This window comes from Lygodium microphyllum, chromosome 14 (assembly GCF_053477565.2).
Source record: "Lygodium microphyllum isolate KBCC chromosome 14, Lygodium_microphyllum_v1.1.10, whole genome shotgun sequence".
Taxonomy (NCBI): Eukaryota; Viridiplantae; Streptophyta; class Polypodiopsida; order Schizaeales; family Lygodiaceae; genus Lygodium; species Lygodium microphyllum.
Genome location: NC_141148.1, coordinates 81705617 through 81732025, shown reverse-complemented (window position 1 = coordinate 81732025; position 26409 = coordinate 81705617). Strand labels below are relative to the sequence as shown.

Here is a 26409-nt window from a genome sequence, read left to right as displayed (position 1 = left end):
TGACTGTCATGAAGCGAGTTTCTTTGGAAGTGCAGATGCGGACCATGAGTGTCAACAAGTCATCTTCTATGCAGAGGCATATCAACAAGTTGAGGCACCTTCAGATGCAGGTTCAAAATGTAGGGAAGATAATCTCTTCTGAAGACATGGCTTCTTTCACAGTCATTGCCTTGCTTCAGTGGTTTTTATTCTGCCTTGATTGCTTCAAGGGGGGTCTGAGACTCTTCAATGGGAAGAGTTGGTTCCTATGGTCTTGGACCAAGAGGAGCAATTGAAAGGAACCAATGCTTCAAAAACTAAGGCCTTGGTTGGTTAGTCCTCTCAGAAAAAGGGGAAGGACCAAAAGAAGGAGGAGGATAAATCTAAGAAGGACAAAGACAAGGACTCTACTTGTTACATTTGTGGCAAAACATGTCATTGGAAGAAGGATTGCCCTGATAAGGAGAAGGAGGAGAAGGAGAAATCTTCAAAGGATTCTAGAGTAGTGGTTGCTTCCTCATCAGCTTCTTTCCTCCACTTGGAGGTGGTTGAAGATTCCACCTTGACAGCTTCTTATGCTGCGTTGTTGGCTTCATACACTTTGGAGTGGATTGTTGACAATGGTGTCTCCCGGGACATGATTGTTTCTTCAACAGGTGTTGCTCATGTGCGGCCTTTGCATGGCCAGATTCTCATTGGTGGTAATTCGTCTATTCCTATACAGGGACCGACCCATACATCCGAGGTGCTTTATATGCCAACTTTGGGGTACCATTTTCTTTCAATGCACAAGATTTGTGCCCTTAGTCTTTTGGTCGAATTTGATGTGGATTCTTGATCGAGGATCGAGACAGGTTTTTTCTTTTAGGTTATGAGGATAATGGAGTCTACAAGTTGCGGTCTTCTTTTGCCTTGACTTCTCTTCTTCTTACCTCACAAACTCAATCCAAGCTTTGGCATGCTCGGTTTGGTCACCTCAATTGTGATTACCTTTGGAAGGCGTCAAGGGGACAGCTTGTTTGAGGTTTGCCGGATATTGTGGTGAGCCAACAGCCTTGTGTATCCTACATCTGTGGGAAGCAAACTCGTGATGTTATTCCCAACAAGGCTTTAAGGCGGTCTTCATCACCCTTGGAGCTCGTTTCTACCAATCTTTGTGGATCGATAAGGACAGAGTTCCTTAGAGGGAACTTGTATTTTATGCTCATTGTAGATGATTACAGTAGGATGGCATGGGCTTATTTCTTGAAGTTGAAGTCGGAGGTTTTCTCCAACTTAAAGAATTGATTGCTCTTTGAGGAGAACCGATCAGACCAGAAGCTAAAGATCTTACGATTGGATAAGGGCAGAGAATTTGTTTCTAATGACTTTACTCGTTTTTGTGTAGATCGTGGTATTCACCTGGAGTTTGCCAATACAAACACCCCTCAGGAGAATGGCATCTCTGCTGCTGTTGTTTCCAGCAGTGCCCTTTCCTTCATTCCTCTCTTGTACCAATTTATTTGCAGCACAAAGGGAAGGACAGCTATATTCGCAGATCCCTTCATCTTTACAAACCATATTATCTGGAGCCATGCTTACCCAGATGGCTTCAAGTGCCCAATCTACTCTAGAAACCTCCCTCACTTCTTGTCTTCAGACATTGTACACAAGTGTTTACACTTCCATGCAAGACAAGGTGGATTCCCTAACCAGTCAGTTGAGTCAGGAACTGGAGGATTTGTCTTCAGAAAGGGCTACACTCAATGATACTATTGCCACAGCCTTAATGTATTCACAGAAGGTAACCATTCAAGAGTTGGAATCTAAGGTCACTAAATTGGGGGAGGAGAATGTATCTCTGACGATCGAGAAAATTTCTGCCCTTGAGGAAATGGTCACTTTGGCTAGTAAACTTGGTACTAGTGAGGATAAGTTGCAGCACTCTAATCGGAAGAATCGGAGTCTAATCGAGATGGCCCGTACCATGATGGAGCACCATTAGACACCTCAATGTCTATGGGCTGAGATTGAGGCTACCGCAGTTCACATCTCTTATCGCTCCCTTGCTTCTAGTATTGTTGGTATGACTCCATATGAGGTGTACTTTGGGTCTAAGCTAGATGTTTCTTATTTCAGGATTTTTGGGTGTGATGCCTATGTTCACATCTCGAAGACACAACGTGATAAATTTGACGTGGCTTCCAAAAGATAGGTGTTTGTGGGCTATAGCTTGCAGTGTCAAGGCTACCGATTGTATGATCTCGTTAAGTGAGATGTCTACACGAGCCGTGATGTTAGGTTTGTGGAAGTTCTAGCCTTAGAGGGGGGTGAGGACCACTGTGCTTTTGGAGATCACGGTGATAGCTGGGCCCCAGCAATTGTTCCTTTGGAGTCTGTGCCTCTTGATGACTCTTGTTCGGATGAGGAGCTTTCTCAGCCACCGGGTTCACCGATTGCTCCCTCGCCGTTGGTAGACCTTCCAGACACTTTAGCAAATGCAGAGCGAATGAGGAGAGATTTGGTCTCCTCCTTGTTGGGCTCATGATACTCTTCATGATGTTGGGATTGAGGGGGTCCTTGAGGAATGGCAGCCGCAGGATGGCCCGCGGCATTCTTAGGGGAACTAGGCATACCACACTGAGCTTGTTTACACTAATTACTGTTTGATGACACGTGTCATGCAAGATTGGGAGCCCACTTCTGTGAAGGAGGCTTTACAACATGATCATTGGCGGAAAGTGATGGAGCAGGAGCTGGAGTCGATTGAGAGAAATGGCACTTGGTATCTTGTGGTGAAGCCTCGTCATAAGAAGATCATTGGAGTCAAATGGGCCTTCAAGGCCAAGTACCGTCAGTGATGGCACATTGGACAAAAGCGCAAGACCGGCCTTGTTGCTAAAGGTTTTGCATAGCGCCCAGGCATTGATTTCCATGTTACTTTTGCCCCTTAAGCTCAGACAACCATTATTTGCGTAGTTCTTGCCTTGGCTCAAGAGATAGCCGGTTTATTAGCTAGATGTGAAGTCTGGCTTCTTGAATGGAGAGTTGAAGGAGGAGATCTATATTAAGCAACCTCCTGGCTTCGGTTCTTCTGATGGTAAGGCCTACAAGTTGCGGAAGGCTCTTTATGGCCTTAAGGAAGCTCCTTGTGCTTGGAATGAGAAGATTGACTTGTTCCTCTAGGAGAAATTAGGGTATCGGTGTTTCAAAGCCGATCCCTAGTTGTATGTACACACCTCAGGTGGAGGTTGTGTGTTGTTTGTCCTTTATGTGGATGACTTGATTGTGATAGGAGACCATACTCGGATGGTCGAGTAGACAAAGGCAGCACTTCATGAGAAGTTTGAGATGACGAACATGGGACTTATTCACTTCTTTCTCAGTCATAAGATCTATCAAACTTTGAGGGGATCTTTATTTCCTAGCAGCGCTACGTACAGGAACTCTTGGCTATGTGTGAGATGGAGGGATGCAAGTCTCTTACAACTCCTATGGACCTGAATTGGAAGGCTACAACTCATTTCGATTCTCCTTTGGCGGATGCTACCCGTCATGTGCAATTGGTTGGTTCATTGTGGCTTCTTAATACCCGTGTTGACTTATATTATGTTGCGGGTGTGTTGGGCAACGGACTTGGTTCTTATAGGTTGGAGTGATTCAGATTGGGCTGGTGATGTGGATCATCGGAGGTCCACCACAGGTTATTGTTTTACCTTGGGTGTTGGTGGTGTTTCATGGAGCAGCAAGAAGCAACCTATGGTTGCCCTCTCTTCGACTGAGGCAGAGTAGCGGGTGATATCTTCTACTACATGTGAGACAGTGTGGCTTTGCTGGCTTCTGGAGGAGCTTGTTGGCTGCCCGCAGACGGGTCCTACTGTTCTACAGTGTGACAATGAGAGTTGCATTGCCTTGGCGAGGAATCGTGTGTTTCATGCTCGGATGAAGCATATTGAGATCTAGTACCATTCCATTCGGGAGAAGATTCTGGATGAGACCATTTCCTTGGTCTATTGTAAGATAGAGGATAATCTTGTAGACTTGTTTACGAAGGCGCTCCACCAGGCTTTACTTCGAGAGCACTCTAGATCCCTTAGCCTTCTGCCGTGTCCAGGATCTAAGAGGGGGTGTTAGAGTTGGACATTCCCTAGATAGGTAGGAGTAGCAGGAGCAGCTGGTTCAGCAGGTGTCAGGTGCTGGAGGAGTGCCATGTGGCAGCTGGTCAGTCGGACAGCCGGACAGCTGCTGTTCAGTTGGCTGCATTAATTGCAGCGGACTTGCATCATTTGTGGCATTTTTCCTAGCCTATTTATAGGCTCTGATTTCAGCAGTCTCAGTTAGTTGTTTTCACAGATTTCAGGCTGCAGACCGTGGAGACTGCCCTCAGGGCTGATGGAGATTGAGATCTTCGAGGTGGAGACATACATAGATATTCTCTCTGCACCTGTGTATAATTCTGCATCCTTATACAGCATTCTTCACTGCAGATTTTCTACGTTTCAGTTTCTTTCTCTCACTCTTCTCTCTTTGTCTTGGTCATTCGCTTCGGCATTGCTTCACTCTGACAAGACAATGCTTTTGGGTTTCCATGGGAAAGTTGGCAGACCCCATAATGAGGGCCCAATCCATATCATCCTCAGAATATGTTTGGCAATCTGTGGGAACTAGGCAAAGAACTTACTGCAGCTGTGAACTGTAATTCACCTAACATCTTGTCTAGAGTGTCTGGGACCTATGGTGTGAAGGTTTTCTTTGTTCATTCTATCTACTGCCTTTGTCTAGAGAGAGGCCCTCCCATGGTACTAATACTCTGATCTGGCCTCCATAGCATCTCCACAGTGGTTGCATATATCCTCTTTGCCACCCACCTACATCCTGGTTGTCTTTCCTCCTACCTTTGAAGTGCTGCCAATGAGGCTCTAGCAGCCTTGCGGGATCTTAGATCAAGTTTTCTCCTTTGGGCTGCTATGCGGGATCTTGTAAGTTGTGATGCTAAATTTTCGGCGCTCTCTTGATCCTATGGTAACTCTTGTGAGGAGGAAATGAGTGATGAGGAAAGGGCATCCATTGCTCGGAAGAGTGCTGCTAGAGGGGGAGGAGTAGAGGCCATGGGTTCAACGAAGCAGTTGGTACCTCTCTGTGTAAGCCTGAAACCTTACGTGTAGCAGATAATTTTCGGAACTTCAGACGGTGCCATGGTTGGCAAGAAAGTAGGCCCTTAGCTTGAGCAACCCCCTTGCTTTTGACAAGCAGCCCCCTTGCTTCTGTCTAGATGTGATGTGATGTGAAATTTTTGACTGTTGTCATTTTGCTTGGAGAGTTGACACGACACGTGTGTCGAACCTTCTGCCACCTGTCAGGTTTTTAGGACTGCCATCAACCACATGCGATCAACCCCCTGTTGCCTTCTTGATGACTGCCATTGCCGACAACTTACATTAGTCATGGATGAGGCGGCAACATGGCGATCAAAGGTAGCAAATGACAGATGTTCATGGGCAAGAGGGTTCCATCTAGTCACCTACTTGAGGAAGCAATAGATAATTGTGACAATGTAGGAAAGAGGGTACTAATGAAGGCTGGCAATAGATGATGGTGATGAGGAGATGGAAACGGCTAGGGCTGATGGCAACTGGTGAAGATGAGAAGAAGGGGATTACTTAGTATCCTCTACTAGGTTATTTGTCCATCTGCATGTCTCCATTTGAAGCCTATGTGAGAAGGTGCAAATCTGTCCGATAGCAACCCGTACGCTATGGGAGAGATGGGTGTCCATATATGTTGGCCGAATAGTGAAACCATCATCAGAGAGAGACAAGAAATGACTCCTGTAGAACTCCATCCTCGATCCTAGAGGGAGTGGTGGATGGATCCATGTCCTTGCTGTCTCAATCCTCAAGATATCAGCTCTGATCACCTGGTTCAACTCTGATCGGCTAAGAGAAAGTGTAGGGTAGTCAAGGCTATAATCCAAAGGTGGAAGACGGTCAATATCCAAACCATGTAGGCTCATCCAATAGCCATTTGTGAAAACCAACAGTTCTTCTCCCTTCCTGGTACTAGTTGTGTAGATGAGATTAGTGCCAATCTAGAGTATCTATGGCGTCGAAGTTCCCATAGTTTGTGCCAAAAGGTCATTGCCCTGAAGAGTGCCTCCGTAACTATAGGTGTTGCCCCTAGCTGTGCTTTGACAGTGGGATGTGGGGTGGAGGGCTTACTCCTAATCATGTGTGCTATCATCATGATCAATGGCCTTTCCATGCTATTCCAACCATCATAATAATCCCTCTCTACTCCAATCTGATCAATGAGTGGGCTAGGAGGCCTGTGGTACAAGTTACAACCCCATACCTCTGCTCCATATAGTAATGTAGGTGTGACTAGGGTGTCAAAAAACCAGAGTTTGGTGCGGGGCTCGTAGAACTGTATGTGAGTACATTGACTCTCGAGTGCCCCCTAGTGCTGCGCATCCACATGCCAGACGTGCCTCTGATGCCCCTCTCAACGAGAAACGTGGGCTAGAGAAGGTGACTTCCAAATAGACATATTCCCTCACATCCTCTAGTATGTCTCCCCCAAATGTGAATTGGTACATAGATCTAGTCACCTATGCTGCTAAGTATTGAAAACCATGGTTTTGGTCTTCCCAAGGTTCACTGTGAGGTCATTATCTCTACAGAAGATGTGCAAAGCATCTAGATGGCATTGCAATCCCTCTGATGAATCTGAAATGAGAACAGTATCATCTATATACAGTGATAACGGTATCAACACCCTTGCGAGGTTGTCTCTAGCTCCTCCTCCTCGGTCTATGTAATCTATGTATAGACCGAACAATGTGGGTGAAAGTGGACATCTTTGTATCACTCCTATAGTACTGTCAATCCTCTCTGATAGCCCCCCAGGTGCTCGTACATGACCTGTCATTGCATCATATAATAAATAGACACCCCATCGTATACCCTTTGGTACTCCAATGTCCTGCAATCTCTGCATGGTGTGTGTACGAGGCATTGTATCAAAAGCTTTGTGAAAGTCTACAAAGCAACAATAGATCCTCTTGTCTCGGGCTTGATCCTCCTCAATAATGGCTCTAAGTGTGAGAATATGGTCCAGCGTGGTATATCCTCATTTGAAAGTTGCCTGTCCTTGTGCTCTCTTGCCTTGCATTTCAGCCCACTCAATGAGTTCATGCTCCAATATAGATCCTTATATCTTGGCCAAAGAATGACCAATCATGATAGTCCTGTAGTTTCTAGGAATCAGCGGATCACCACTTTTAAATAGCGGAATTCTAGTATTGTCTGATCAACTCATAGGGAAACCTTCACAAACTGCTCTATTGAACATATGTGCTAATATGGGTGCTAATATGTCACAAGCATGTGAGAAATGTTTTGCTACTAGTCCATCCTCATCCTGTGCCCTCCCATTTTGTAATCTACAAATTGTATCAGTAACCATTTTCCATGTGAAGAAAGACCACTGGGTTGGCCTACAAGCTTGTGGGGGCTTCATAGGTGTCTATCCTGGTAGGTCATACAGCTCTCTCCCATAGTCAAGCCAAGCATCTGGTGATGTAATTTTTATGGGGGGGTGTCTTTCATGAAACATCTTCCATGCGCTCTTGCTGTCCCGTCCCAAAAATAGGTGATATATCTCTGCTTTTTCTCTGCTAAGTAGTGTGGTTTTGTCTTCCGCACAAGGCGTTTGAGGAATGCCTTTGCTTGGCGATGTGTCTGAGTGCCTAGCTCGACTTCTTTCTGTAAGCGAGCTCGGGTGACTCTACACTCATCATCATACCAGCTATTTTGGGGAGCAGTAGATCATGTGGGTCTACATCGGGGCAAGGTGTGTGGGAATGTATACATGGTTGATCCATGTACGGCCTCTGCTAAATGCCTTGTACATTCTTCCAAAGATCTACTCAAGTCCAATGTATGTAAACTGGTCTGCAGAGAACCACTGTAGATGTGTGGGGTGTCTTCTATAAAGTAGTATTTGGGATGTTTAGGGATGCATTGTGTTTCATATTTCATATGTACACAAGAGAGTATGAATGTCAAAATAGCACGATCTGCTACTCTGCCAATTGGTCTCTTGGATATCTCAAGGTTTTGGATGTTTGGTATCAATGCTGGTGAGCCTACAAAGTAGTCCACAATACTTGCCCCTCCTTTGTGATTCCAACATGTCAAATTGTCAGATCCTGGCAATTGTGACAGACCATTAAACATGGCTAGTCTATGTGCACTTCCCAAAGTCAATAGATGTGTCCCATAGGTACTCACTTGTTTATCCTGGGCTCTCCTATGTAGGCCTATTTCATCTATGTCGATCTCTTTGAGCATGGCATTATCATGCATATAAAAGGCACTCTGTCTATCTCCAGTGCGTGTATTGAAATCTCCTACTAATAATATGTCCCCAATCCTAGCATATGTCATGATATCCTCATAAAGTTCATCAAAGGGAGATTCATCCCATGTGGCATACGTAGAATTTGCAGGAGGAAATTAGCATATTGCGATGAATATATCATGTGGTCTTCCTGCATGTATTCTAATGCATAAATATCGTGCATCATCATCTCTTTTCATTACTTGCACTATCCCTTTGAGGTCGTCCCAGTGTAGTATGGCCACACCTCCAGAATCCCTAGTGCTTCTTGGTTTTCTAGTTGCTAGACGAAATGCACTTTCCCACTTGTATCCCCGCACGTCTGATAGTCGGCTAGCTTTACTTTGGTGTATTTCTGTGTACATTGCTATATCTATGTTTCGGAAGCTATCTTCAAAGTAACCAGCATCTAAGTGTAGGGTTCCATTACAATTCCATATTGACATCCGAAGTCTCTCATAGGGCTCGTACCATCATGAAGTCCTTTTTTCAGTGATGATGACTCATCCATCCCTATAAACAACCCACTTTTCTCTTTGCGAGTCTCCAATACCTTTGGCTCGTGTTCTCTGCGATGCGCTATTTGTGCTGGGGTAAGGTCCACATCCAAATAAATATTCTCACCCTTGAGGGCGCTCCTCTTGGAGAGGAAGGCGTTTTTTTTCTCTCTGTCCCCAAAGCGAAGAATTAGAGCCTTGGGTCCTCTTTCCCCACTCTCCAAGCACTGACGATAGGTACGTCTGAAGCCCCAATTTTGTCCAAAAGTGTCTTAGCATCTTCCTGTGGGATGCTCTTCTCCTCCCATGCTACCACCTGTACATGTAAAACCCTAGCCCGTCTCCTAGCCTCTTCTTCCAAGGTAGCATTCATTACTTTAGTCTTGTTCACTGATGTTCCCTTATTCTTTTTCACTACGTCAATGCATGGGCTGGCTTCTTCTATCTGCTTCTGTGTTGTCTTTGCTACTTCTGCCCATGAGTAAACCTCCCTTTCACATGCCTTCAAAGCCTCTTTCTCTTTTTGTAATTCTTATTGCACGTTCATTTCTTTTTTCTTAAATGTATTCAATTCTTCCGCCAGTTCTAAGATTTCAGATTTGTAGGCATCTACCACTTTCTTCGTTTCAGTTTTCAGCATGTGCAGTTCGGATAGCATTTGTTTATGTAAGTCATTCTTAATCTTTATCTGCATGTCTTGCATTTTTGCCCTCTGATTTACTATCAGTTCGGCTTTGACCTGCTCTTGTATTTCTTTCTCCAATTCTTGTCTCGTAATTCGTAGTTGAGAGCTTATTATGAGATGAATTTCTTCGTATTTCCTTTCATTCATGGTGTGTGAGGTCTTTCCATGCCTGTCAGATGTCTGGGGAGACGGTCCAATCACGGACCCTACAGCCATGCATCTTGTACAGTGTGTTCTTAGAAGGGGTGTTGAACATTGCTTCCATGGACGGTTATGTTAGTTCTTGATCAAATTCGTCTCCTAGATATTCATTTTCCACGGTTTGATACTTGCATTTGTCTACATTATGCATCTCTCACAGGCTATGTTCAAAGCCACTCAGGTTGTACTTTGTATTGTCATATCAAAGCAATTTCTGTGATTCCTTCAAATTTCCAGGCTTTCCCTAAACCCTCACTAAATTTTTGCAAGCCCAGTAATCTTTTACGAGCCGAAATGCCTTCACACTGTTTACAGTCACTGCAGAAATACAAATTGCAGCGCCACTTTGTGCATTACTGCATACTTGAGGACATGATCAAAATCAAAGTCAATGCATCATTGCCTAGTCCACAAGCCAGTGCATCAATACATTCACCCAGGTCTGCATTCATGTCATTCTGAGTACATTCGTGTCATATCAATTTGATTACGTCTGCAATCTTAGTACATTGGCAGTCTGGTATATGTCAGTACATTGCTGTGTGAGTACATTACTGCATAAAGTACGCCTGCGTCAATGCATTCAGTACATCTCTCGATGGAGACTGCCTTGTACTCTTGATTGTGTGCGAGACATAGTGACGGGACTTGCAATCACATGGATTTGCATTGATGACTCTGAAGATACAACCCTTGATAGTTAATCATTTCTTTACATGGTATCAGAACTTGGTACTCATTGAAGAAAACTAGGCCTTGGATCGCAAAGCCTATCTTTAGAAACAAGAACAACAAAGGGAATATGACATTGAATACTTTCTCATCAACTCAGTCTCCAAAGTAATCTATGCCGAGAATGGGGCAGAAGTGGGTTCCTTAGTCTATCCCTGAAGGTTTTGATATGTGTAGAGATACTTATGACTAGCTTGGAGAAACTAGACCATATTTGGATACCAATGAGAAGCTAAAGCTAATCATTTGCTCACGTAGAAAGAAGATCAAAGAGCTCAATAGAAGGATTGCACTTCAAGAATAACTACTCAATAAACATATTTGTGATTTTGTCTCTTTAAATGTTGCACATAAATATGATGATGATGTAGGGCCGTCTAGACCTCTATAAGGGATGGATTCCCCTATTGGAGAAAGAGATTCAGAGTATGTTTCCTTTTTTCAGACTTATTTATCCACTCCGATGGAAGGTAGATATGTTTGGTTCATTCTTCTTCTTTATTTCTACTCCTTTTGCAATATTTTTCTAAAGATCACAAGGAAGATGAGTTCAATTTATTGACCATGGAAAAGGTTCTCTAGAGAATCAGTTCTTGTATGGTAACACATGTAGAGGGGATTATAAGAAAAAATTAGGTAGCTCTTCTTTCACTTTTCCTTCCTTGGATTTTGCTTCTCATAGTCAAAATGATTTTGGTGTTTCTGTTTCATCTTCAGTGGATTTCACATCTTTATATTCATTTCAATTTCAATAATAAAATCAATTTAGTACATCTATATCATTTACATTTTAATTTCACAACCCCCCCATCCTACACCCTTCTTCTGCTACCTCTTCTTTACCATTTACACCATTTACTTTTCTCTTTTAGACATCACATGTGACATCTAACACCACACTGGAGGGTTCTTCAAACATAAACATAGCCTTTAGGATCTTTAAACCCACACTTTTGGGTGGTGCATATGCATCTATGGAAGGAGGTTCGTTCTCCACTTTATACACGTTCGGGATATACATAGGAGGGAGTATTTATCCAACCTTTCCCACATGTAGACTAGTTGATTGCACAGTTTGCTTGCATGGCAATTCCTAGTGGACGATTTGGTTATTCTATTGTGCCTAATCGGACAGTTTCGCAAGGTATGAGAGTCTCCGTGCCTTCTGTACAAGCGCATGTGGTTTCGTCTTTGTTTTTTTTTGCATACCCAATGCATCCACCTTGCTATCCTTACTATCCACCTTATCCTTCTTTCCAAACACCTCATAGTTCTTTGTCTTGATTAGACAAGCATGCTTTTATTGAGGAGACTCATTTTACTGGGTCTAATTATATCACTTGGTCAAAGATGATGAGTCATATTCTAAAATCTTAGTACTTGTGGGACCTTGTTCAAGGGATGGAATCCTAGTTAGACCCTTGCCTTGTTTCACCAGAGGTTGTCCGCTCATGGAAGGCTAGAAATGCCTCTGCTATTACTGAGTTGATATAAGGTCTACTTTCAGATTTTCACTCACAACTGTAGTTCTTTAACCTTGCATTAGAGCAATGGAAATACGTGATTGACTGCTATGCGGCTTGCGATAGGCCCCATCATATAAAACTTGACCATGAGCTTTAAAACTTTAAATTCAAGGAGTGTGATGACCTTAAGGTCAAGTTGGCTGAATAGTAGTGGCTTCTCATTGAATTTGGAGGCTCCCAAGTCCCTTGATGGCCATGTTACCTTGTTCTTGAATAAGCTGCCTACAAAATGCTTCCATTTCGTGCAGCAAGTGATCTCATAGCCCACTATGCCTACACTCTATGAATTTGAGAATTAGCTACTATGTTACGCTTGGCATTTCGATTAGTTTCATAGAGTGATCTCCATAGAGGGGGCTCTCATTGTTTCTTCTTAGAAGGGGTAGTAAGGAAAAGGCAAAAAACCTCAAAATCAAATTGAAACCCAAAACCAAGCTAGTGAGTTACAAGGGAACTCCCAATCTTCCCTAAAGTGGGAGTGGTTGAATGTACCTAAGAAAAACAAGTATTGTGAACACTCTCAAAAGGTTGGTCACTTTGACGACAAGTGTTGATCAAAGGCAAGAGACACCCAATCTAAATCTAAAACCCAGAGACCTGCCCCTTAGTTGGGCAACCCCCAATAGGGGAGGTAGGGTGATGTCAACCAAAATTAAGGGCAATGGCAAGGCGAGACACACACTGCCACCAACTAGTCATCACAACCAAAATTAAGGGCAATGGCAAGGCGAGACTCACACTGCCACCAACTAGTCATCACAACCAGTTTTATTCTCAACTCTAGAGGTATGTCTGATTGGTTTGTTGGACATGAGGCCCACCTCGTCTTTATAGAGACATCAGAGGTTGCATGCTTAGTCCCCCTCACACCTCTACCAACTCCCCCTCTCAAAATGGAGTTGTAGAGTGTAGAAACTGGACTGTGATAAACATGGCACGCTCACTGCCACCAACTAGTCATCACAACCAGTTTTATTCTCAACTCTAGAGGTATGTCTGATTGGTTTGTTGGACAGGAGGCCCACCTCGTCTTTATAGAGACATCAGAGGTTGCATGCTTAGTCCCCCTCTCACCTCTACCAACTCCCCCTCTCAAAATGGAGTTGTAGAGTGTAGAAACTGGACTGTGATAAACATGGCACGCTCTATGATGTTTGCAAGAGAGCTCTCCCAACGCCTTTGGGTTGAGGTTGTTATTACTCTGGTGTACATTCTTAGCTATTGCCATTGCAGCGGTCCCTCACAAGGTCCCCTTCGAGGGATGTTTTGGCAATTGTTCTGTGATTTGCCATTTCAGAGTTTTCGGGTGTCATGAGGCCGAGTGTGCATGTAAGCACAACATCCACACTCCTAGGAATGTGACATGACTCATGAGGGACGGTTGCATGGGTCACAAATAGAGGCCAAGCATGTTGATATGAGGATACATAGGAGAGTCATGCCTATCTCATTTCAGGTCAAGACTTGAGCAGGATTGTGACACGGAATTTTCAGAGTTTGTGGACTGAAGGACATTGTCACAAATGGGAGCTCATAGCTAGCATCATTTTGTGGAATATTTGGGCTGGAGCCTGGATGTAGGACATATCTATTTCAGAGATTGTCTCCAAGATCTAGAGATAGATTGTTCATGCTATGCATGGGAGGTTGGAGAGAATGTAGGGTAGTTCAAAGAGTATGAGGAGGAGAGATGCTCTTCCAAGTCCTAGGATATTGGCACTTTTTTCACTATCAATGGCACATGGTTTGGCAGGAAAGATCTTGTGATTGGTTATTCACTAAGGCCTTGTAATAGACTTTCCCTTTGTTGTGTGTGCACATGGGTGCGCGTGCTTGCATACCTATATATGTACTTGGCATATTTTTTTCCTGAGGAAATTTATTAAGAGAATCACACTTTTCTTTGAAAAGAAAAGTTTAGAATGAGCACCGATTTATCACCAAACAATGCCCAACTGCAAAGCCTAATATTAGCAATTGCAAATCAATCCCAAATTTGCCAATGATTCTTCTATTTGTGGTCTTTGAACTCTCTTATACATTTGCTCATGTTGCTCTCACCAATAGTGGCAATTTTGTGACAAAAGTGTCTGGTGCACACACGCATCATGATGCTGATCTCAGCGGAAGCAATGATAGTATGTTGATAAAATGCCAAATTGCTATACGTGCTGAGGCTTGAATCAAACAGCCCTGATTTTCCCCAAATCAGCAATTGTCAGCAAGTTTCATTGCCAGAAGAAGGAAAAGAAAGAATCCTAGACCTGATGTGATCTGAGACAGCCAATCACATGCCATGACACTGCTCCCGATAAGTGCTACTTTCTGTGGACAACTTAATCCTGTTCCCTGGTCTCACATTGCTAGGAAATGACGACTCAGCTTGAGCTTCTTCAAGCTTGCATGCAGTGAATGAAAGAAGATGCTAAATGGGAAGTTTTCTTTTTCTCAAACCATGCAAAATCCCATGCTGATTTGTCCATGATTCTAATAATCATTGCCTTCCCAAATTTTAAATCTAAATTGCCTGCCCAAACTACTGTCCAAAATTTTATAGTATGTGCAAAAACTACTCTTGTGCACCTTAAATAGCAGAAACGAAAATTATCTTACCAATGTATACTATCTAATTGGAATGTTGAATCATATAGAAAACTAAAGAGGTTTATCATGTATGCAGGAAATTATCTTCTATCTGTTAGACCTAAACTGCCTTCTGGCACGTCACCTGAAGATTTGAGTAAGACACCTGTGTTCGAATGGTCAGAAGATATCAAAGGTGCCAAGGCTAACCATGCGTCAGGTTTCTTTGAAAGTCTGCAATATGGGCTCAGAAAATCTCTGAAAGCTCGCAATATAGCAACTAGTTTTGGCAGTGTACATTGTGGTCTCAGTGGTAGGGAAAGTATTGAAAAGCCACACGGAGTTCATCTATGCATTAGAAGTGTACACAGACAGGTTCCTGTGATACCCATAAGCACACAGGATAAGCTTGGTCCAACACAGACTGTTGTTGCATGGCAAGAACAACAGGAACTTGTGGTGTTCCCCACTGTACATGTATACAATTTTTTGGACTCCAATATATCGATGTCATTGGAAGGTCTGCTTTTGATTTTGTGTGTTTTGAAGTGTTGTATGTTAAGTCTGTTCAGTCTTCTAGTCCCATGATATGTTCAATGGATTCATCATTACAGGTAAGGGTGATGCCATGCTCAAGAAAGAGGTATTTATTGAACAAGGAGATAAAAAATCTCTTTATGTGGATCTAACAGAGCTTGATTTTACTGTGAGAATTGAGAACCATCAAATTACCAGTAAGGCTGTAAGTCTAGGTGATTGGAGAAGGACTTTTGAACAACTCACTGCACATACACCTGATGATAGCTTGAAGGAGCTCGAGGTTGGATTAGATTTTGGGAACAATAGGAAATCTGTGAAGCTAAAAGCTTTTCGTGGAGATGATGGAGTATTACAGGCAATGTGTCAAGCTTTTAGTAATACTAAACGTTTTCCTCCTAACTCTAATTGTGATATTAAGGAAATTTACTGATCAAGCTCACAGTATTGAAATCCAGGTTATTGTGTATACACTATATATGTTGAAGAATAGAAGTGAGAAAACATTTGTATGTTGTGGAGCAAAACAAACAAAACCTTTCTGGTAAATCATTTTCGGGGTTGTATTCATGAGTTATTTTCTGATTCCACTTATCCGCTGCCATAAAACCAAGCAGTGACTTTTGATTACTGTTACTACAGGGTTATCACACCTCCATGGAACAAAGAGCACAAGGTACTCTGGCCGGCAGGAGAATCTGGCACTGCAATTCAGCCTGGTTCAAAGATTTCCTGGATTGAAAGGCAATATTCCGATCGTTTCCCTTTATGCAGTTATATGAAACTTGAACCCTTGAATGACATCTAAAATGCCGGAAATTGTTTGGGACACCTAAATTTACTTGCTTTGGATTTTGCCTTCCGTTTTCAATATGGGTCTGACCCCTGGTGAAATGACTGAACTCCCAAATATGCATGGTTTCTCTGAATTCAAATATTCCAAAGTGCCTGAAATCTGACCCAAGTGAAGAATTTGGTATATTGAGAAGTGAGAAAAAATTCTATCAAAATAACCAGAAGAATGTGCCAAATGTCTGTGTAGAAAAGCAGACATGCAATTGCCGAGAAAGTGAATCCAAAAAAGCTTTAGTGGCTGGGCAATACCAAAGGTGTGGGATAGTTTGCGAGACACATGAGCATCTCAAATTGTGAGATGATGCAATGTTGTGGTGCAATCTTCCTCATGATGAAACTATCCAAAGATGAAACAACTGAGAAGAGAGGAATCCAGCAGTTTTGGCTGTTCACAACAGCCAATCCACATTGCTACATTGTTTATTAATCACCATGTACTGAAACTACTTATAGCTGTGCTGTCTAATCACAGCAATATATGGCCATGCCCAAAAGGGCTACAATGAAGAACCTCCACTGAATTAATTACCATGGGCTGGTTTGGATAAGATAGACTCCTTCCTCCAAGGGAAGTTTGGGGTATCGACGTTCCTCTTCTGATCCCTAGTTGTATGTCCACACCTCAACTAGAGCGCACGCATTGTGGGTGCTTTATTGTGGGAGATCTTATTTTGATAGGTCCCAATGCCTTGAAGGTCAAGGAGACTAAGGTGGCACTAAATGAGATGTTTGAGATGACGGATATGGGCCTTCTTCATTTCTTTTTAGGCCATGAGATTTGCTAGACTCCGAGGGGGATTTTCATCTCCCAACAATGGTATGTACAGGAGCTTTTGGCCATGTTCGATATGGAGGCCAAAAGTTTCTTGTGACGTAAGTGATCTATAGATTTTCAAGGACCCTTTAGACCTTGTTGTTTGACTTTGGTGAACCCCAGGACTTTCTAGGCGTCCATATCAGCTCTGATTACCTGCTTCAGCTTTGATTGACTGAGAGAAAGTATAGGGTAGTCAAGGCTGTGGTCAAAGGGTGGAAGGTGGTTAATATCCAAACCATGTAGGCTCATCCAAATAGTCATTTGTGAAAACAAATAGTTCTTGCCCTTTATTGCTAGTTCTCGAGATGAAGTTAGTGCCAATCTGGAGTATCTATGATGTGGGAGATCCTATTATCTGTGCCAAAAGGCCAGTGCCCTTAAGAGTGTCTCCATGACTATAGGTAGCAAATCTTTGTCTATTCCGGTTTGATCAGTGAGTGGATTGAGATGCTTGTGGTAAAAGCTGCAGCCCCATACCTTTGCTCCATATAGTGGTGTAGGTGTGACTAGGGTGTTAAACAACCATGGTTTGGTGCGAGGCTCCTGGAATTGTATGTGAGCACATCGACTCTCGAGTGCCCCTAGTTGCATAGGCTCATGCTAGATGTGCCTTTGATGCCCCTCTCAACATAAATCGTGGGCTAGAGAAAGTGGCTCCCAGATAAACATATTCCCTCACATGCTCCACTACATTTCCAAATGTGAACTAGTACATAGACCTAGTCACCCATGTTGTTGACGTATTGAAGACCATGGTTTTGGTCATCCCAAGGTTTACTATGAGGTCTTTGTCTCTACTAAAGATGTGCAAAGCAGCTAGATGGTGCTACAATCCCTGTAGTGAATCCAAAACAAGAATGATATCATTTGGATACAATAATATCAATATCAACACCCTTGTTGGGCCGGCTTTAGCTGTTGCTCCTTGGTCAATGTAATCAAAACTTCATCTATATATAAACCAAACATTGTGGGTGAAAGCCAACATTCTTGTTTCACTCCTATGGTACTGCCAATAATCTTTGATAGCTCTCTAGGTGCCCGTATATGACCTATCATTGTCTCATATAATGCATAGATACCCCATTGTATACCTTTTGGTGCTCCAATATCTTGTAGTCTTTGGATAATGTGTGCACGAGGCATTGTATCAAAAGCTTTGTGGAAATCTACAAATCAGCAATAGATTCTCTTGTCTTGAGCTTGACCCTGCTCGGTAATGGCTCTGGGTGTGAGGATATGGTCTAGTGTGGTATATCCGTGTCTAAAACATGCCTTTCCTTGTGCTTTCCTTTCTTGCATCTCAGTCCACTTACAGACTTTATGTTCTAGTATAGAGCCACATATCTTGGCCAAAGTATGGCCAATCATGATAGTCCTATAGTTACTAGGGATCAAAGGACCACCACTCTTGAAGAGTGGAATTATAGTTTGTCTGACTAGCTCATAGGGAAGCCCTTACATATTACTCTATTGAACATATGTACGAGTATAGTTGATAGTATGTTGCAAGCATGTGAGAAATGTTCTACCACTAGCCCATCCTCATCCTATGCCCTCCCATTTTGTAATCTATAAATTGCATCCCTAACCATTTTCCAGGTGAAGAAAGACCATTGTGTTGGCCTATAGGCTTGTAGGAGATGCATAGTTGGCTATCGTGGTAGATCATACAATTGTCTTCCATAGTCAAGCCAAGCATTTGGTGATGTAATCTATATGGGGGGTTGTCTTTCATGAAACATCTTCCATGCACTCTTGCTATCCCATCCCAAAAATAATTGATATATTTGCTTCTACTTTTGCCAACAAGTAGTCTTGCTTCTTCTTTTGCACAAGGCGTTTGAAGAATGTTCTTGCTTGACCATGTGTCCGAGTGCCTAGCTCCACTTCTCTCTGTAAGCTAGCTCGAGTAGCTATGCACTCATCATCGTACCAGCTACTTGGGGGAACAATAGAGAGTGTGGGTCTACATTGGGGCAGGGTTTGTGGGAACGCATCCATGGTTGATCTATGTATGGCTTCTGCTAAGTCCCTTGTACATTCCTCCAACAATCTGCTCAAGTCCAATGCATGTAATCTATTCAGGAGAGAGCCACTGGAGATGTGTGAGGTGTCTTCCAAAAAGTGGTATTCCAGATGTTTAGAGAGGTGTGGTGCTCCATGTTTCATATGTCTACAAGAAAGTATGAAAGTCAAAATAGCTTGTTGTGCTACTATGCCAATTGGTCTCTTAGATACCTTAAAGTTTTGGATGTCTTGTAGTATCAATGTTGGTGAGCCTATCAAGTATTCCACAACACTTGCCCCTTCTTTGTTCAGATTTTGGCCATTGTTGCAGACCATTAAAAATGACTAGTATATGTGCACTTCCCAAAGCCAATAGATATATCCCCATATGTACTCACTTCTTTATCCCGGGCTCTTCTATGTAGGCCTATTTCACCTATGCCTATCTCTTTGAACATGGCATTATCGTGCATATAAAATTCACTCCTTCTATCTCCACTATATGCATTAAAATCTTCCAGTAATAATATGTCCCCAATGCTAGCATATGTCATAATATCCTCATAAAGTACATCAAAGGGGGATCCATCTTGTGTCGCATAGGTTGAGTTTGTAGGAGGAAAGTAGCATATTGCAATCCCGTAGTCTTTGTGCATGTATCCTAATATGTTAATGTCCTTTGGAGGCCAAAATTGACCTATAGGGCAAATTAGATATTACATTCCACTTTGGGTCTTGATACCATGAAGACACATAAAATGAAAAATGAAAAGAAAATAAGATGGGATAAACTCTGAGCTCTTATGACTCGTGAGAGCTGTGATTATAACATCAGGTTCCATTATAGATATAGAGGGTAACGAAATTGCATGTGAGTTATATTTTACTTTTGGGGAAGTGGGGTGTAGAACTCCATGATGATTGCTTCTCCTCCTCAATACACTAGCCATTTACCAATTCTTCCCGCTTCTCTGACTTTGGCTAATTTTATTGATCAAATTTTGAGCTGAAGTGGGGTTAACTCATTCATTGTCCACACATTTGTCCCTTGTAGGGACCTAGCCTACTTCATCACTGCTATCTTCTTTGTCATATCCATGTAGTTGACCTTTGCTTGTGTGCCTTTTGGGATAATGCTAATTGGCTCTTCTAAATCTACAAAAGGGACCACCTTGTTTAACTGGGCTCGTAGGACATCTCTTTTTAGGATAAAATCTTGTTCCAACTAAGGAGCAAGATTCTCCCTATCCTAGCCTGAGGGAATCCCACCTTCATCAATATGACTCTTTAGAAATTACATCCTCCTTGAGGCAAGAATATTCGCCATGGGGTGGTCCAACACATCGAGTCTACTAGGGCGAGGTACTCGTTTTTGATGGTGAGCAATGATGACTCGAATTTGCTGAAGGTGAGGATATCGGGCATGATGTTGAGGTGGTGCATATGCTATTCTATAGAGCGTGGCTGCTTGGTTTGCATTGACCTCTTTGTCTTATGGACAATGTGGTGGCACTACTGTAGTGGTAGCATTTGGTGAGCTAGTTGTGGAGCCAAGATCAGCTTTGTAAATGTGTAGCTAATAGTTGCTTAATTGAACTTCAAAGGTGAGCTAATTAATTCTTGGCTAATTAGTCATAAGTGAGTTGCTTGTTTGATCAAACTTAAGCATTATTGTCGAGCTATACAGATGGCATGTGGGACTTGGATAGAATTCTTATTGATTCAAGAGCTTCAATGCTCTTGGACTCAATAGCCTCTCACATGGTCTACTTATGTTCCATTCTCGAAGCCATCTACTCTCTCCTCACTATCCCTAGCAAGCAAGAAAGTGAAGAACCAAGAGTTTGCAATAGACTCAACTTCTTGCCCTCATGCATTGTAGTCTGAATATCTTTGAAGGCTTGATGGTGGCTTCATGATCCAAGCGTGGCTCCTTGATTTGGTTCGCTGCCTCGTTGGAATCGATTTGCTTCACGAGCACTCCAATAAAGAAAGAACACGTAGAGAAGAAGGAGAGATATCCCAACCTCACCTCAACTCTGCCTCTTGCCCTGCAAATTGTGGAAGAAGAAGGGAAAGAAGAGAAGAACATGAGACAAGAAATAAGCTTCACTCTCCAAGTTTCTCACTTACCCCTCGCTCTCACACTCTCACTCTCACTCTCCTTCACTCTCAACATAATGCAGAAGAACATAGCACGGAAGTAAGAAGAATAGAGCTCTCAAGTTTGCACATGTAAGAATAATTACTTTTATTCACTCTTTAGTGTCACGAGGATGTGAAATGTCGATCAAATGTGCAAAAGTTGTTAATCAAATGTGCAAATTTGAGTTGCACATGTGATGTACAAATTGGTTATTTCACAATGATGGACCAATGACGTCGAGATGTTGGTGGGTGTCAAAGGCAAAAGTTGTAATAAGTCATATTAGTTAGATACTAGATGGTGCCTAGTGACAAAATTTGGCCTAGAATATTTTATTAACCATTAATGTTAATGGTGACATTAGAAACTAGGCATTAATTGGTTAATTAATGCCAATTCAGGGGCTACTAGTTGCTTGAGAATACTTAGATGACAAGTTGGTCTAGCCAATTTAATTGCTGGTATAATTAATTTTGTTAGTAAGAACTAACCAATAAATTAATTTTTAGAATTAGTATTTTGATAATTAATTTGATTGGAATGAAAATGGGTGAAAAATGTAGTTAGAAGGTTGTTGCTTGGTAGAGCTTGCCATGCAAGTGAGTGAAAGGCTATTAGAGATTGTTGGAGTGTCATTCTAGCATTGTGGAGGCTAGGGGAGGAAGAGAGAGAGCTGTTGCTGCAATCTTTCAGCCATTGTTGATCACCCTAGCTATTGGAGGATGTCAAAGAGTTGCCCCCAATTGATCAGGAGGCCATTTGGAGGTTAGGTGAAAGCCCTTTTAGGCTATCTACAGGCAATGATAAGAAGTTTTGGGCCCACAAGGGCAGGTGACTAGATGTGGGGCTCTTGTTCATGATGGGTTGCAATAAATCAACCATTCACAATAGGGCAGCATTGAAATTTAGCCAATTTTGGCAATGAAACTCATAAATTTCTCTCTCTAGCTTCCTCTCTATTCTCTTAGCTAGTTCATAGCTTTACTGAGGAGATCGCAGCCTCCATCCTACTACATCTGGGACAGCCAACCGCCAGACGCCCATGTGCCAAAAGCCAAAGGAAATAAGACACCCTCTTCGGCCTCCTGCTTTTTGACAAGCAGCCCCAGAAAGTCCGACGGAAGGCATCCGTGATGCTGTCTTCCGCCCAGTGTCTGCTACGCGAAGGTGCCCAATCCATGTCCTCCTGCATCAGTACATGTCTACCAATCCTAGCTGTGTACTCCAAGAACCTCAGTGGCTTCTTGATAATGCTCTAGTAGGTTAGCTTCCGCCTAATAGAGTCGAGAATTGGAAGAAATTGCTAGGCAGGAGTGATGTTGAGCCCCACCTGGACCCCTAGGTATCGGATGGTTTGTCCCTTGCACACCCATGTGAACCCCAAGTGGACGCCCCACTCCATTCTAGAGTCCAGGTCTATAAGAAAACCAACCGAATTTCACCAGTTGATTTTTGCTCCCGCTGTAGTGCAAAATACCTCCAGAGCTAATCTCACTCTCTCCAATATCAGCTCATCGTCCTCTATATAAAGGGCGGTACCATGTGCATACTCTGAGTCTAGTAGCCTCGTCTCCTCCCCCTCCCTCACTGGAAGTTGAAGGCCATGTAGTGCGCTCACACATGAGCAGAGGAAGTAGGACATCGCCTCCGCAAAGAGTAAGAATAGATACGGGGCAAGAGGACAGCCTTGCCGGACAGATCTCTCTAGTTGAAACTTGTCTCCCCTCTTGCCACCTATGAGAACCTTGCTAGTGGCTGATCTATAAAGTGCACAAACCCCATAGATGCATGCCTGGGGGAAACCTAAGCTCACCATAGAGCCGTCTAAGAAGTCCCAGTTAACCCTGTGATAGGCATTCTCGAAGTCCAAGAGGAGTACAACCAATCCTTGACCACTGTGTTGAGCCCACTCGGTTGCCTCGAAGAAAGTGAAGACGTTGTCTAGGATGCTCCTACTTTGGACAAAAGCTATTTGTGTGTCATGAATGATGTCTAGAAGGATGGGGCGGAGTGGACTACCGATCATCTTGGCCAGTGCCTTATAGGCCATTGACAACAAGGTGATCGGTCTCCACTGGGATAGCTCCAATTGGTCTCTCCCTTTGGGGAGAAGATTGACAAGGCCCGTTGTTAGACCCTTGGCATCCATCCTGAGCTGTAAATCTCCTAAAAGGCCAGGAGTAAGGAATCCTTCACCACCTGCCAGTAGGTAGTGAAGAAGGCCTTAGAAAGACCATCCTTATCCGGTCATTTCTGCCCATCTTGTGCATGGAAAGTCTCCGCTAATTCCTTCTCTGTGAAGAGGTCTAGGAGGGAGCCTCCCATCTCCTCTATGACGAGGGATGGAATGCAGTCCCAGACGTACTGTCTACAACACTGTATTGTGGTTGAGACTGCCTCCTGTTGAAAAAGTAGTCTGTAGTAGTCAGCGGCAATCTCCATTACCTCATCTGGGCTAGAGCGAATCCTCCCGTACTGATCATGGAGGCTTTGAATCTGATCTCCTAATGTGCAAGGCTGATGCACTTGAAAAAAATCCCTGCACATCGTGTCCCCCTCCCGTGCCCAAAAGGCTGCTGAGGTACGGAAGGAAAACTCCGAGTGCCTGTCCTCAAGACCGGTGAGGGCTGCCCGTGCACGCATCTCCTACGTGTGGAGAGTGGGATCCCTTGGTGCCTCCTGGAGTAGTCTTTGAGTGGCTGCTAGGTCTCGCCGGAGTGCTCTCTCCTCCTCCCAGCTCTGCTGCCTGGCCTATAGGGCTGCCTCCTGGTAGATCGTGCTTGAGTGGGCTAAGACCTCTACAATCTCCTTTGCGATCGGGTCCCTCCTGTCCCACTCCCTAGTCCAGAGCTGCTCAATTTGCATCCTCACCTCCTCCCTCCTATAGATCGAGTTTGGGATTTGACACGATCATGTGTCAAGGGCTGAAATGGGAGTTTCAAGTGTGAGGAGAATTGGGAGCATCAAGTGTGAGGAGACACCCTGGGAAGGATGCTCAGAGATTGGGTCCTAACACTTATAATTCAACAATTAAAGTTTGGGGATTTTAGAGAATTTCACGAGGCCAGCCAACCAACATTAAGTTTGGTGTAGAATTTGTCATCCAAGGAGCAAAATGGAAGGCTAATCCCCAAGCAAACCAAGGGGCACATTGGTTTGAAGGCTTGCTAGTCGCTATGGACAGCAATACGTATTGAAGATTGAAGGAGATCAAGTTGGATCTCAATGTGCTCTCACTTGCTATTAGCTCGTCGGTGTAAGTGTTGGAATAATCATTGAAATATCCATCAGAAAGTTTGTCAATATATAGTGATGCATATATCGATGCTTGTTTTGATGTGTGTAAAAAATATTAATGGTTGATGGATGTGGTTGAATGTTTGGACTGGAATACTTTTGCATCGGTGGTATTGAAACAAGATCTAGGGTCTTGGATGTCTCCTTATGATCACATATGTGTTATGCATGATGATTTCTTTTTCCTAGAGGTATTGGAAATTAAGATTTTGCAGCACTATCTACTTTTGGATCACTTTCTAGTGGTGTTTGAGATACTTAAACTTGTGTTTTTTCAGCAAGTTGCCACTATATTTTAATTCTTCTTTCCTTTAGCATGACATATTTGATGGCTATAGAGAGAGTTATTTAATCACTTCTCACTATATTTGTCATCTAATGGGGCTGCCTTCTTTGATCTATTTGTCTCTAATGTGCAAAGAGTTGCTTGGCAATATGGCGTCCATTATGCAAATGCTCTATAGACAAATATTAAATGCTGCAAAAAATTTTTCAGCTTGGGTCTAGTCATTAGCGTTATGTCAAGGGCTAGGACATCTGGATTGGATCAGCTGGCTGTTGAGCACCTCAATGAATCAATACTCCTTGTCTATGTGTTGGGTGTGAGAGAGTCTCCTATATGAACTGGGGGCTGTAATTGTGTTGAGGTCTCTTGAGTCTCCCTCGCAAAGAAATGTGTGAGCTGCCTCTATGAAGGGTCTTGGCGTCCTGGAGCAGCTATACCCTTGAGGAGCATGCACAAATCCATTGTATCTCAAGCAGAAAGAGGCCAAGGCATTGTTGGTCGGTAAAATTAATGACTCTGGATAGTGGTCCAATTGCATCACTAAGCAGACATGGAAATGACCGTGGACCTTATAATAGCTAGGTAGTAGCAAACATAATACTCCTTTGTCTTTGTATCTAATTGGCATATTTCGCATATGTGTTCCTTTGGTGGAATGGATTTGTAGATGTTGTTGACTAATGCCTCAAGGTAGAGGGAGCTGACGTCAATGCTGTGGATGTTGATGCTTGGCTAGGGGAAGCTCCAAACACAAGGCCTACTAGTGTGGAATAGGGCGCCCGAAGTAGAGGGTCAAGATGATGTAAGCCAGCCTTGAACCTCGAGCAATAATGTCCTCCAAAAGGGGTGGGAGTAGACATAGAGAGGCTGAAGAAGGGAAGGATGTCTGATGACAAAAGACGAATGGTAGAGAGTTACTGAAGGGATGGAGAACTGGCCTATATATAGGTTTCAGCTAGTCTAGAGTGGCTCTCAAGTTTGTGGGTGCTTGCTGATAAAGTGCCAAGAATGAGGGTGCTAGTCCTTTTTGGGGCTGTCAGTGCGAAACCCCAATTGAAGTGACAATAATGAAGAAGCCGTTTCTCAACAACCATGGGTCTTAGGCCATGCATGTCTTTGTTGCTATACACTATTAGTAGTGATGCTTCTTTGCATGTCATGCCAAATGGTGGGGTTACTAAGCCCTTCAGTTGTTTGGACATGTGTTGGGTCCCCATATTAATGCTACCAAATCCTGCCTTATAGCTTGCACTGGCTGGAATTTGCCAGATTTGGAGTGGTAGGGTATGGTTGTTTAGCAGGGAGACATTGTAAGGCATCTTGGTTATCCCTTGGGTGTTGATGTGCAGCCAAGACTCTTGCTGAAATAGATATTACAAAATTGTAAGTGGTGCAAACAATTATTCTCCCCATGCTCACTTATTTATTGCCATTGCTACATTGGACTAATGTTGAGTTGAAGGATCTCACCTGTCACTTCTGTTTCATGCTATGGAAGAAAGTTCTAAGCATGCTGGCATATCTTTGATATTTTGGTGCCGTGTTTGATGGGGTTGCTTTGGATGTTGAGACCCATGTGGCAGCCCTCCATTGGTCTATTTTGCAGGCGATGTGTGCTGATTAACGACTGTGGACTGTTATTGCCAGTTTTTCTCTTGAGGATTGGGGCTTTTGGTATGGTAATACGAAGGTAAGGGGTTTGTGGGGGCATGTACTTAATGATGAGGTTTAATTCTCTATATGCGCTTTAGTTTTTCTCAATCGTTTGGTATGCTTATGGAAAATGGTACTTTGCAAGGTCCAAGGCAATTGTAGAGAATAGACTAGCTACCGATTCATTGCAAATGGAAATTCTAGTGGTGTCTCATCTGCTTTCTTG

At 43.2% G+C, this 26409-nt stretch overlaps 1 protein-coding gene across 4 annotated transcripts in view; it reads left to right on the top strand.

Annotated features, from left to right (window-relative positions):
- LOC148025772 (vacuolar protein sorting-associated protein, putative (DUF1162)) overlaps positions 1–26409 on the top strand; it is a 238064-nt gene that overhangs the window by 123866 nt on the left and 87789 nt on the right. For all 4 annotated transcript variants that reach the window (XM_087693004.1, XM_087693005.1, XM_087693006.1 and 1 more), the window contains 4 exons: positions 14680–15102; positions 15197–15477; positions 15578–15663; positions 15762–15863. In XM_087693004.1, the coding sequence (XP_087549130.1) occupies positions 14680–15102; positions 15197–15477; positions 15578–15663; positions 15762–15863 (892 nt within the window). The remainder of the gene's footprint in view (positions 1–14679; positions 15103–15196; positions 15478–15577; positions 15664–15761; positions 15864–26409) is intronic.